We start from the raw sequence: 13,935 nt of genomic DNA, 5'->3' as shown, positions 1-13,935 counted from the left end.
GTTGGCTAACATTGTAGTAGGTTTAGGGGCTGTCATCTGCACTTGGTTTTTAAAGTTAGAAGACGTTTCACCTCTTATCCAAGAGGCTTTGTCAATTCTGAAAAACTGGTCGAAGAGCTGGTATATATGCACTCATGGGGGAGGAGTCAGACCTGAAACTGGATGGTATTGTCAACTTAGACTACATAGTTTCGGGTCGTTAAGAGTCCTTTGTCCTCAGCTGGGGGTTGGGGAGCCAGTGACTCCCTCCCCAAACTGGTCTCTCTTTCAGCTGTTTGGTTTCTCCTATATACTGTTCATTGCAGTTCTCTTTGCAGTGGATAGAGTACACAACATTACTCTGTTTGTAGCTGGGAATTTTGTCCTTTGGATTAACCAGTTTGTGTCTGAGAGTATTAACTGGTTTGAGATGAACTGGGATGTTATGTTGTTTTGAAAATCCTTTTTAGTTTTTCAGACAGGCCTGCAATAATATTAGACTTCTCTCTCCTGGCCACTTTGTCCAGCTCCTCTGGGGGGACCCCAGGTGTTTCCAGGCCAGCCAACAGACATAGTCTCTCCAGCGTGTCCTGAGTCTTCCCCAGGGCCTCCACCTAGTGGAACATGCCAGGAACATCCGGACCACATGCCCGAGCTACCTCAACTGGCTCCTCCGGATGTGGTGTAGAAGAGGTTGTACTCCGAGCTCTCTGCGGGTGATCGAGCTTCTCACCCTGTCTCTAAGGGAGTACCCAGCCACCGTACAGAGGAAGCCCATTTCAGACGCTTGTATTCCGGAGCTGGTTCTTTCGGCCATGGCCCAGAGCTCATGACCCTAGGTGAGTATTGAAATAAAGGTTGACCGGTAAATTGAGAGTTTTCCTTTCTGGCTCAGCTCTCTTTTCCCAACAACAGACAGTGCATAACGGCAGATGCTGCTCCAATCTGCCTGTCACTCTCACGCTCGTATCTTCCCTCACTTGTGAACAAGACCCCAAGATCCTTAAACTCCTCTACTTGTGGCAAGAGCCCTCCACCCAGCTAGAAAGGACAAACCACCTGTCTCCGGACAAAGACTATGGCCTCGGACTTAGCGGTGCTGTCCCTCATCTCAGCTCCATCTCACTCTGCAGCAAACCGCCCCAATGCATGCTGGACATTCAGGTTCGATGAAACTATCAGGACAACATCATCCGCAAAGAGCAGATAGGAAATCCTGTGTTCCCCAAACCAGACCCCTTCTGCCCCCTTCTGCTCCAAGAAATGATGTCCATAAAGACTATGAACAGAACCAGTGATAAAGGGCAGCCTTACCGGAGTCCAACTTGCTCCGACTGCCTGCTGGCTACGCAAACCAAGCTCATGCTCCGGTTATCCCTTGTGCTATCCATGGGACTTTAACATTGGGAGTGGGGTCATCTGGACTTTACATGACAGTGCACTGAACCTCTTTTCTTCAATGGTTTGTGATCTTCATTGGTGTCCATGGATTACATGAAATCATCTCCACCTTTATCCGCCTTTGTCATGGTAGGATAACATGTCAATGTAAGGGTGGGGTCATCTGGACCCCATAAGTTAGCCCTCAGTAAGGGTACCTACACCCAGTACTCCCAGGGCACCCTCCACAGGACACCACGGAGGACGCTGTCAAACGCTTTCTCCAAATTCACTAAACACAGTCACAAAACTCCTCCAAAAGAGGGAGTACAGTTGGTATACATTTTCATGACCAGGACAGAAACCACGTCCCTGCCCATGTCGGCATAGAAAAGTGCTATATAAATAAAGATTTACTTACTTACTTAAATTGAACAACCTCAGGAGAACAATGTATCTTCACAAAGTAGACTTTTACTACAGGATTTTCACACTCTGATTAAAGTCCATCAGCTTCTTGGTTGTTTCAATGATGCTGGAATTCAGCCTGTCATTGCTGCAGATTCTTGCAAATTCAGATGCTCGGTCAGATTTTCTTTGCTGTCAGAGGTTTGTGACAAATTTCTAAATAAGTCACCATCTGAAATGAAATCAGGCCAAAAAAATCTATATCAGTGACTTGACCACAGAATGGATGGTGGAAGGAGTGCAGTTAGCTACAGTGGACAAAATTGTTGGTACCCCTCATTTAAAGAAAAAAAGTCCACAATGCTCACTGAACTGACTTGAAATGTTCAAAAATAACAATAAATTAAAATTTATTTAAAATTAAATAATCAAAATCAGCCATTACTTTTGAGTTGTTTCGCTTTCTGTTGTCCATGTTCAGTGTGGTACACACCTTTTCACCAAACAGCAATGTGACTATTTGTATTCCTTTAAATAGGCAGACTGATTGATTATGGGTTTAAAAACAGCTGTGATGTAAAATTAAGGACATACCTGAGTTAATCATGACCCCGTGGGCAATTAGTTCGCAGTCTTTTATGGAGGTACCATCATTTTTGTCCAGCCCTATTTCAATAGTTTGTTTATTTAAATAATTCTCTTAATCAACAACTCAAAAGTAATAAGTAACGGAAATGGGAAAAAACCAAAATGGTTACGCCGTTGTCCAGTTACCTAAAACAATCATTGAAGCAGCTCAGCTCAATCCTAGCATGTCAGCACAAGCAGCTGAAATTATAGCGTTAACCAGAGCAAGTGAATTAGCCAAAAGAAAATACCTTACAGTGTACACAGACAGCCAGTACGCTTTCTCCACACTTTTTTATTTTGCCAAAAAATGGGAACGCAGAGGAATGAAAACTTCCACAGGCAAACACGTCACCTACGCACAAGTTTTACTTGACCTCTCACAAGCCATAAAGCCCCATTCCATTTTCAGCACATCGAAAAACGACGAGTTTGGCTTTCCCGGATCAATAATCTGTGACTGGGAATATATGTGTCCAAATATGTCAAAAAATGATGTTTCCAAAAAAATATTTGTAATGTGTACTATAATCCCGCCGGGTCCCGCGGGACCCAACGCAAATCTCGCGGGATTGGGCGATTTAATTTGTACTGCAGGCGGGAGCGGGTGGCGAAAAAAAAACTCTGCGGGATCAGTTTTGCCATGAATATCTCATGAATATATAATAGCGGACTACGTTAGGCTGTGCGGCTGTTGGAGTCTTATGTACTGAAGCTACTTGAAGGCACCAGGTAGAGACGCCCAATGGCCACTGTCATCTAACCTGTTGTTGGGGGTGTGCAGCGCCCCGCCCCGCCTCTTAGAAATTGTGTTCTTTAAAGCCTGATACCGCGGTCGCGTATGGGCGGAGCTATCAGCTAAAGTTCTGGTCTGATCGCTATATGGAGCGATGTGTGCATCAATGCATGGTAGACACAAAGAATGTGGAGAGATCAGGTTTATTATTTTAAAGAGTTCTGCTTGATAATCATGTTTCCATGTTTGAGTTCATAGATTCATCCCAGAGAAAGTCTCTGCTTCAACTCCCGCAGTGAAAGCTGCGTCTCAATCTGACGCCGTGTTTCCATCTCTCTGACAGAGTTTAAAGCCAAAGCCCCTCCCCCGCCTCTTTACCTGCTTTTCCTCTCTACCTGTTCACCTGTTCACATCCTCTGCAGCTTAGAGTTATTTTCCCCGCGGTCCCAGTGTATTCTACACAGAGATTCCAAAATACGGTCATAGCAGGTTAACACGTTAGTCGGGACGCTCTAGCGCAGCAGAAGGATGAAAGAGCTGTCAATCTATCTGGCAACACTGCGCGGGATAAGGAAGAAGCAGAGGTTTCCTGACAGGGACATGATGTCAATGGATGAAGCAGAAAAGAACCTCAAACGAGGTTCATCATGAGACCCGCATGGTGTTCAGATCTGCGTGCCGATGCCCCACTGAGGCGCAAAAACGGGAAAAGGCTGAAGCTAAAAAAAAAAAAAAAAGTATTTTTCCGTCAGGAAAAAATTAATTCATAGATTTTCAGCTCTGTTGAACCATTAATGTTTTTCTTCCTGCAAATGACTTTGACCTGCATCTTTACCAGCTGGTTCAGCGCGCTTCAGGCCGTCTGTCTGCGCGCAGACACACGCACACTTTTTTACCGAACAGGATTTGTGAAAATATATTTAATGATTATGTTGCACATTACACAAAAGAGGAATGCATGAAAAGATGAGGCTGGAGGAGGGACATGAATCTCTTTAATAATATCAATACAAATACGTGTTTTTTTCCTGCGGGACGGGAGACGATACAAAATCAATGCATCTCTATTACTGTGCGGGAATTAATTCTCTGAGTTTTGCGGTTGCGGGCGGGAGTGGACATACATATTGCGGGTGCGGGCGGGAGTGTAACGCATACGTTGCGGGAGCGGGCGGGATTGGTCAGAAATTCGGCGGATGCGGGCGGGAGCGGGATGAAGAAAATAGACCCGCGCAGGGCTCTAATGTGCATGAACCATTTGACAGCAGGGTGGTAGGTCAATATTGAATTTAGAAAAGATGAAATCCTAAATGAAACAGATTCATTTACATACATATTCATAAATACACACACACACACAAAGGTATGTGTCCGATTTATCTGGAGAGCCGGTAGTTTAACATAGTTATAGCTTTCGGGGAAAAAAACTGTTTTTAAAAAAAAAATTAAATTTGTTTTATTTTTTTTGTTTTTTTGTTTTCCAGAGGGCATTAGGACAAACGCAGTGACCTGTTGAGACCAGTGAACTCATTGTCATGTTCAAGAAACCAGTCTGAGATGATTCCAGCTTTATGTCATGCTGTGTTATCCTGCTGGAAGTAGCCATTGGAAGATGGTACACCGTGGTCGGACGTGTTCAGCAACAATACTGAAGTAGGCTGTGGTGTTGAATCCATGCTCAAGTGGGACTAAGGGGCCCAAAGAGTCTCAAGAAAATATCCCCCACACCACTACACCACCACCACCAGCCTGAACTGTTGATACAAGGCAGGATGGATCCATGCTTTCATGTTGTTGACACCAAATTCTGACCCTACCATCTGAATGTTGCAGCAGAAATGGAGACTCATCAGATCAGGCAATATTTAATGCTAAATATATTCTGAGAAGAAAGCCAAAGCTGTTAGAAAAGCAGGTACTATTTAGAGCGACAATTTGAAAAACAAAGATTGGATTTTGTAAGAAAAATTGTAATGTTTCCATGTACAGTTTAGGAAGGGTCTTTTCATAAGGGTGTTTTACTTGAGGAGTAAAAGTACCATGTAAGTATCCAGTAGTTATACAATAACTAATAAATATAACTAATAAAATAATAAACTAATAAATATAATAAAAATTCCTGACATTTTAAAGTACCATGTAAATATCATTTAAGTATGCTGTAAGTACTGTACTGTAAAATAAAGCGTTATCCACAGTTTTAGTTTCCATGTGGCTAATAGAAGCAGAAGATTTTTATATGAGTGTAGAAGCCTTAATGCCAGAGATGGCAACTTTGCATTCAGTTTGTTATTCTATTTACCGTCAGTAGGGGGAGCCAGGGTTTTCCTCTGTTGTTCACTGGAGCGTCAAAACTAAGGACTTAACAATGGAACTGTACAGTGAGGATTGAGTGCTTTGCTTTGGTTCTGGTGATGGCCCTAGTCATGTTCTTTTTGCTGTTTTCCCTCTGTTGGTCACACCAGATTTAGTTAAAAGGTGCTGACAATTATCCAAAGCTGTCTTGGTGTGTGTTATTGTCCTCAGTGTATTTGAGTCTGGTTTTCAGTACTTGATTGTGGCCATCTGCTTTGTCAGTCTTTTGTTGCTCCCTTGGTTCTGTCATATTTAGGTATATTTATTAAATGTATGTAATGTCAGTTCCTGACATTTTAAAGCACAAATGTGTTGTTTGAAAGGAACATAGCCTGCAAATATGTGTGTACATTGAACTTCCTGTGTTTAGTAAAGCACATTGAAGTGAATTATTGATCCTAAACTCACAGAGTTTATGAGATTAAGAGAAGAAGAAACCTTTGAATTTTTTTCTGGTGTCGCTTACACACACAAAAAAAGAAAAGAATCCATAAAACGTTATTGTTTCCACTAGGAATTTATTTGGCATTTCAGCAAACTAAAACACTTGAAGCAAGTCATCGTCTAAAACAGGGATCTGCAACCTGAGGCTCCGGAGCCACATGTGGTCCTTTACTCCCCCACTGTAGCTCTATGGTTAAAAAAAAACAGCAAGCTATTAAAAAAGACTGTAAAGTAAAAAGTAAGCAAGTAGTAAAGTAAAAATCAATTAGAGTAACTCAAACATTAAGTCATTCTCAAACAGTTGAAGGATGGTACGTATCACTCTGCCTGGCTCCTGACTACAGTTGCTGTAACGCTCCATCAGGCGGTGCAGCTTCATAGTTTAAGTCCAACAATTTGACACATTTTTGAGCACTGCTCCTTATTACAGAAGATGAATTGGAGGTCAGTAAGTACAGCCAGAATTCATACCAGATTATAAAGTCGATTATCTATTTTTGAACAAATTCAATCATTTTTAAGTGGTTCATGGTTTGCCCCCCTAATGGTTTGAAAAATAAAATAAGGGTCACTTAACTTGCTCTGATTTATTCTTGGTTGGTTAAATGTTCACATTTCTGAGCTGCTGATGTCTTTTCATTGCCTTGGAAAAGTTAGAAGCTGATTTTTTGTACTGTCTGATTAAATAACATTTCTTGTTTAAGTTTGTACCCTGTATGTAATTTGAAGAGTTAAACCATCTTGGTTAGATCTTAATAATAAATGTATAAAGAATTTTCAAACAAATAGCATTTCTTCTTTTTCACAGATCCACTGCATTGCAAAGCTACATTGAACATCATTCCAGAGTCCCGGAGATTCAAAATATGCTAACATATGTCCACAGTCTTCACCTCCTTTATGATTATCAGGCTGACCAGACGCCCAGAACCTGTCAGGTCAGAGAATAAGAGAATTTAATTCAGATAACTTTGTCAAATAAGTATTTGTGGTTGTCAAAGATAGAAACAAACACTCACACACACTTCTTAACATCAGGCGCTTCAGTTATGGTACATCCTATCCAGGGGGTTGTCCTCCATGGTCTGAGGCAAGTTCAGTTTTGTTTGTTAAAGATTTAAATGATTAGTAATTTATTTCTTTAGTTGATATTCAGGTTAAATGTTTTGTTTTCGTAGTCTTCCCTATTGTGTCATTGGTCTGATCAGCCAGAATAAAATCTCCCTAATGTTTGCTGTTGGGGGGTCAGTTTTGGTTCAGTTGGTTTGAGCTTTGGTTCCTGATTCTCTCAGTTCCATTTTTGTTAAGTTGACCTTTTTAGCACAGGCAACGAGCCAAGTGTTGAAAACCTGGGGCCTCATTTATAAACGTTGCGTACGCACAAAAGAAGGCGTACGCCACTCTCTACGCAATAGCTGATAGTTATAAAAAGCAAACTTGACGGGAAAATGTGCGGTCCTTCACGAAAGCTCTGACCCAGACATACGCACAAAAACGGGTGAAATGAGAAATGGCGACACCGTCGGCAGATGGAAGAAACACGTGAAAGTGAAAATGACAATACTGCCTCTCATAAATAACATGAAGACTTCACAAAGCAAGTCTTACAATTAACAGCCTACACGAACACCCGTTTGATCGATCAGCAGTGAAACAAAAAAAATCAAACGAAAATTACAACAGAAATTCAAATGAACACATATTTGCAAAAAGAAAAGTGAAATATGTTCTGCAATATTGGCATGTTGTGCAATTCATCCTCATAAATGATATAGTTAACAGAACGAACCTGCCAAACGAGGACGAGTGGCTGGTCTCTATCTTTCGTTCTCACATGAGTCAGCAGGAAGTCAGAGATGCCAGGCAAAGGGAAGAAAATGCTCGGCATAAAAAATGATTCAGAGCACTCCAGCACCAATTTGAACTCCTACGATTGGAAGTTCAGGTACATACCACCTCAACACCTGAACTGGATTTACCAGAGCCTGAACTGTCTAACCGGGGACCTCTGGAGACTGCTGACACTTCTCATGTAAACCTCAGTAATGTGGCTGACAATTCAACACACCAACCATCAGGTCAGTCCCATCTGGATGAGCAAAAAAAATAGTCAATATGGCACCGACCTTCCTTTAAGGTCCAAAGTGCTTTCCAGTCACAGTCACCCATGCACACACACATTCACACACTGATCCAGAGTGAACACTCACTGCAGATCCAGAGAACTTCCATCAACCCATTTCCAGGTCCCCTCCAAGTCTCTGTCAGACAATCCAATCCAAAACTTTTGCTTGTTCAATTTAGAAATAAATTCCTGCAAAAAAAATAACATAAGCTGTTCACCACGTTGTCAACATATTTTCAAATGAGATGTTTGTAAAAAGTTAAAACTTAACTGAAAGCTATAATTCAAACACATTAGAATATAAATAAATTTAAGACGAAAACATTAAAAAATAAAGATCATCAAATAAACTACTGTTACACTGAATTGCGTTACAGGTCTAAACACTATTTATTTCATGTAAAATATGGCTTTGTTCTGCATTTTAGATAAATGTATTTTGATCCTGAAACAGCTGCCTATAATAAAATGATATCAACACACATAATTTACAGACAAGCTTGTTTTCTTCAACTTTGTATTAAAGGTTAAAAGTGTTCTTGTTCTAAGATTACAGGCTTACATGAGGGAGTTCTGTGATCAGCCTTCTAAGAATGATCCATTTGTATGAGTGACACTAGCCGCGGTTACATGGGCAGAATATCTTGATCGGATCAATGGTCGGGTTAAAATTCACCCGTGCACATGGGATCAGAAAACCTTTTTCCGATTAGAACAAACGTTCCCATGGCTCACACTTTCGGTTGGAATGAATCATTTGGGTATGCGCAGTAGTGTAAAATCACCCGGATGAGGAAATAGGTCCCGTTGTAAACAAACCGCTGCCACAGACAGACAGCATGTGCAGCAGCTCCGTAATACGGGACGATCTTCCAAACGTGCTTTTATTAATGTCATGAATATTATGAAGCGCCTGTTCGCCCCCGCTAGCTCCACTCTGTGAGCGGCCTGAGCTCTGTTCGAACACGGTTCCTGCTGTGTCCTGCAGCCGCTAACCCAGACCGCTCGCAGTCTGAATTCTCCCACACATAACAAAATAACAAAGGCACAAGTAAAAAAGCACCCCCCCCCAGACACAAAATTATTAATCCGGCTGCTCTGCTCACTCGGGTGCCAGTGGAGCGAGTGAGCATCGGGGGGCACGAAGCGCTCCTGCCCCGCATCTCCCTCATGAGGGGTGTAAGAGAAGGGAGAGCCATCGGGGCGAGAGCGGAGCGGCGCTTTTCACGGGGCATCCGCAGAGCAGCTGGTCGGTCCCGTATGCGCTCCAAAGCTTTCTCACAGCGAAACACCGTCTATGCATGACGTAGACCAGAGCAGTAGTGACACACGATCGGAATGACCGTTTACATGCTCCACGATCGGATAAATGATCGGTAAAACCCACCTATCTCTATCGGAAAGAAATTCTGATCCGAACGAGTCTGATCGGGGCAGAGTATTCCGAACGGCGCGTTTACATGACGCATTTTCTTTCCGATCAGGCGTTCATTCCGATTACTTTTGCCCATGTAAGCGCGGCTAGTGAATTTAGAATGAAACTGATTACAGCATATTACCACATTTTGTCTGTCCTCTATTTTTAATAAATGGTACGATGACCAAACTTCTCACTGAAACCAAACCAAAAAAAGTCGAAAAACCACATTTAATCTGAAAATATATTATTTTAGAAATATTTGACATTCATTGAGGTTCACTAGCGAAAATTGAGACTCTAGCATTTCAGCTGGCATTAGGTCTGGCCTGAAACCAGGTTACCGTATTCTTTTTAAATAGATTTTTACTTCTAGACCCAGCTGTATATTAGACCATTCACCTAACACACATGTTTAGAATACTCAGGTAAACAAAAAGGAGATCCTGGTTGACTTCATAACTACATTTACATTGTAAGGCCTAATTCACACCAGGCTTTATATCTTTGAATAATCCACTTTCTTTGGCAGAAGTTAAATTACATTAAGAATCTGTCTAAACCCAATCACATGGATGCTTAAATATTATTGCTGATTTGTAAATGTTGATGTAATCCAAAACAGACCAAAAATACAATAACGTACATTTTCCTCTTTGCTGTTCATCACCACCAGATCAGCTTCTTTGGTTCTGCAGAACTCTCTTGCTTCATCCCAGGACTTTGACTCTCCAGAGAAGAAGTAACAAGAGGAACCAAATCTGATCCATTTCTCAGGACATCCTGTTTTCCCTGGAACACATTTGAAATTGTAAACAAGACAAAATATTAACACATTATTGAAAACAAGCAGGTTTTGTTTCTTATTATCTATCGGCGTCTGGATCTGAAAGGTTCTGCAGAAATTCATAGAAATTCACTTTCTGTTCCTCCTGATTGGTGTCAAAAATGGTTTCAGCAAATGTCAGATATACTTTTATGCAACAGCAGCAACAATGTGAGAATCTGGCTGTTCTGTGCTCTAACACCAACAATAAGGAAGTGTTTGGACAAAAGAATACTTCTAGTTAAATTTGGATTGTACTTTTGTTGCAACTATTTCTGGAACTTTTCGGTTTTAGCCAAAGCATTATTATTAAACTGAAATCGAGTGTAATCATCCCAGAAAGGTATCAATGATTCAAGGAAGAAGTCAGTGAAGGCATCATGGCTTTTCTTTTGTTTACTCGTTTTTCTGACAGAGAATCCATTGGAATGTGAACATTCCAGGGACCAGTGGTTAAAAAAATAAAAATTCGTATAAACCGTGTTTACTAAACCGTGCGTACGGATCAATCAATTGTGCTTGTGCTATTGCGCAATCATGCGTGCAAACACATTGCATGAAAAAGTTTTTCTCAGGACTGTTCCTTCAAAAGCCGGCTCCACCCGTCCCAAAGCCCGGCCTGTATCTGAAGATACAAGTCTCATTGGAGACATGATTCTTCTGAGTCCGGCAACCCGCTCACACAGAACAGGCGAACAGACTGTGGTCCGAAGCCTCGTTTGTCACTGTAACAAAGCACCCCCCACAGAAAAAGCACAATTGATTAATCCGTGCGCACGGTTTAGTAATCGGTACGCACAGTTTATCCGATTTTTTTCTTTTTAACCACTGGCCCCCAGGGGGCTTCGTAGGAATACTACATGGTCTAGCTGCATCTTCACAAATGTACACTTGTAATACAGGATTTTCAGACTTACAGTCCATCAGCTTCTTGGTTGTTTCAATGAGGCTGGAATTCATCCTCTCAATGACAGCATTCAGATGCTCAATCAAATTGTCTTTGCTGTCAGAGATTTCTGACAAATGTCTTACTGAGTCACCATCTGAAATGAAATCAGTTCAAAAAAAAAACTTTATCAGTGACTTAAGCAGAATGGATGGTGGAACAAGTGCAGTTAGCTAACAGGCTATAAAGACTGAAGGTGCACAGAAAATATTAACATTATTACCCAACCTGCAGACATAGACTGTAAAAAATGGGTACATAAAGACAGATCTTCATGGAAAAAAATGAACCACAAACCAAGTTAAATTATTCTTTTCTGAACTGATATTTCTTCAATCATTAGAGATTGATTTCTTACACGAGTCTTTGAACAAAATTTTGTTTGCCCATAGTATCAGTTTAAAAAGATTTCTTAAGGTCCTGCTTCAATAAAAGCTAAAAGGTCAAATATAACACAGATCTTCCGACTTGTGGACGTAGCTTGTTCCACCAGCTGAAGACTTTTTAGAGAAGTTTCAAAACTGCCAGATAGTGAAAAAAAGTGTGATTTATGCTGTCCTGCCTGATAATGTTACCTAATACAGGCATGTAAAGACAAAAGCACATCAGACCAATCACAGAGCCCTGTGTTACACCACGACTAACTCTGCTGTATGAGGAAGACTTATTTGTATGATCAGATAAAAATGTCTTACAACATCTTTGAGCAGTTCCTGTTAAAGACGTTTTCCAGAATCTGCAGCGAAATATTTTGATCAAGTGGGTCAAATGAAGCACTAATGCTTTAGAAACATTTACAAATGTTATCTAATATTGATCGCACTGAAGTAAAAGCATAAAGCAACATAATTAGCTTTCTCTTATAGTAAAATGTTTTCATCGTGTCATCTTCTGTTTTATCTCTAATATGCCTTCCTGCTTCTTCTACCACATTTGTAGATCTTCATTGTGGTTTTTTGTATTAAAAAACCCTTCTATATAATTTCCTACCAACCTTTGCATGTCTAGATTGTTCCGATGTGTCAAATTTAAGATTTTTAAATGAATTTTTATTCCGATTTTCAAAAGTAAACATGAGCCTGCTATTTGCAATTGCACGTAAAAAATGTGTACATGAGATAAAATAACTAAATCTGGGCTGCATTGTGGTGAAGTGGTTAGCACTCTTGCCTCACAGCAAGGAGGCCCTTGTTCAAGTCTCTGCTAGGGGATCTGAACAGAACATCAATGTCAGAACATCAATGGCAGAAAAAATGAAGACCTATTCAAGACCTTAGCTGACTTTAGATAAAATTATATTTATAATTCACCTAAAATAACCAAATTTGGATTCTTTGACCTTGTTGCACAGCTGTCCAGTTGGACTGCTTCAGCAAAATGACACATATGAATCCCTCCTCTTCCTGTTTATGCTTTTTATTTTACAATTTTAATTTAAACTGTCCAAATTTATTTTAAAACGCTACAAATGTTTTTGCTTACACAGCTCCCTGTTGTATAAACACAAGAATTTAATGAAGACAATGAAAAAAGTTTTAAAAAAAACATTAAATAATCCACATGTATGGACACTAATAAACATCACATAGACAGACCCATACAACACTGCAGGATGATTGTTTCAGGTTTTCTACATTACAACTTCCATTCATCTGTTTTCTATTCCTACTTGTGAGGGTTGCTGGAGCGAATCACTGCTGCTTTAGGAGGAGTGTGAGTTACACCCAATTGTAGTCCATTACAGGCTCACACATATTCACACCTAATAGAAAATTATAGTCACCAATTCAGCTATGAAGCATGTTTTAGGGCCGTTAGAAAAAGCTGGAGAACCAGGAGAAAACCCACACACACACATGGAGATCATGCAAACTCCACAGAGAAAGGACCAGCTGGAGCTTAACCATTGAAATGAAAGTGCAAACCTCTACATTATCATGCAGTCTTACATGCCACAATTTAAGAAAGGTTAAAAAAATACATTTCTGACTTGAATACAAAAGAAAAAATAAACTCATTGTCACATTTGGTCTATTGTGAGTTAAATACTCACAGAGGAGGCAGACAATGATGAGTCCAGCCAGAAGAAGAACACTCAGCATCACCATGAAAGTAATAACACCGAGATAGCATCTCCTGTTGGACTTGATGGAAGCTATAGGAGGAGAATTAAAACTCAAACCACAATAGACAACATAAAGTGAATTCATTTTGTTTTATCAATGAGTTCACTCTTACCTGGTGGATTTGAGTCAGAAAATTTGCAGACAGGATCTTTAGATTCAAAATTTTCATAAATGGTTTCCATTATAAAGATGTAAATTCTAAGAACGTGTGAAGTGTGTAACAGACTGACTTGTATACTGAACAGCTTTTCCTGTCTAAGGTTATTAAAGTGATGGGAAGTCAATGTCATGTGACAGAAGTTGCATTGCGACAGGAACCTTGGGTGAGGTGAATGTGTGAAAGTGGAGTGAATAAAACAGAATTTCTACAAAGTTCAGCTTTTACTTTTTTACTTTTTAACTATTAACCCTCCTGTTATGTAATGTCCGTTTTAAAGTTTGAACATAGGAAAAATAGTTAAAAGTATTTTTTCAGCATGGGCTCCCACACCACTCATCACCACGTCAGACAGGAGGCCGCCCAGTCGGACAAACTGTGGCCTGTCTGTCAAGTAATCAGTGATCCA

At 40.5% G+C, this 13,935-nt stretch overlaps 1 protein-coding gene across 2 annotated transcripts; it reads right to left on the bottom strand.

Moving 5' to 3' along the window:
• Positions 1 to 5,997: 5,997 nt before the first annotated feature.
• On the bottom strand, positions 5,998 to 13,585 carry LOC110017405 (C-type lectin domain family 4 member E-like). Of its 2 annotated transcripts, XM_020713166.2 has the most exons (7): positions 13,482 to 13,585; positions 13,297 to 13,398; positions 11,215 to 11,340; positions 10,118 to 10,263; positions 8,140 to 8,243; positions 6,823 to 6,860; positions 5,998 to 6,116 (listed from the first exon to the last, which is right to left on the bottom strand). In XM_020713166.2, the coding sequence occupies exons 1-7, from the start codon at positions 13,549 to 13,551 to the stop codon at positions 6,043 to 6,045; spliced, it is 660 nt and encodes a 219-aa protein (XP_020568825.1). In that variant the 5' UTR covers positions 13,552 to 13,585; the 3' UTR covers positions 5,998 to 6,042. The 2 variants fall into 2 exon arrangements, with proteins under 2 accessions (XP_020568825.1, XP_020568824.1); XM_020713165.2 differs by having other exon boundaries at positions 5,998 to 6,860.
• Between the last annotated feature and the right edge of the window lie 350 nt (positions 13,586 to 13,935).

Source organism: Oryzias latipes, chromosome 21 (genome assembly GCF_002234675.1).
Source record: "Oryzias latipes chromosome 21, ASM223467v1".
Lineage (NCBI taxonomy): Eukaryota > Metazoa > Chordata > Actinopteri > Beloniformes > Adrianichthyidae > Oryzias > Oryzias latipes.
The sequence above is the reverse complement of the archived record's forward strand: the minus strand, read 5'-3'. Positions and strand labels throughout refer to the sequence as shown.

Bases quoted from the DNA above. Each gene is read 5' to 3' on its own strand.
- LOC110017405 (XM_020713165.2), bottom strand. From the start codon at position 13,551: ATGGAAACCATTTATGAAAATTTTGAATCTAAAGATCCTGTCTGCAAA. The intron at 13,399-13,481 runs GTAAGAGTGAAC...CTCCTCCTATAG, and splicing joins TTCTGACTCAAATCCACCAG to CTTCCATCAAGTCCAACAGG. The intron at 6,861-8,139 runs GTGAGTGTTCAC...CTGACCTGACAG, and splicing joins GGAAGTTCTCTGGATCTGCA to GTTCTGGGCGTCTGGTCAGC.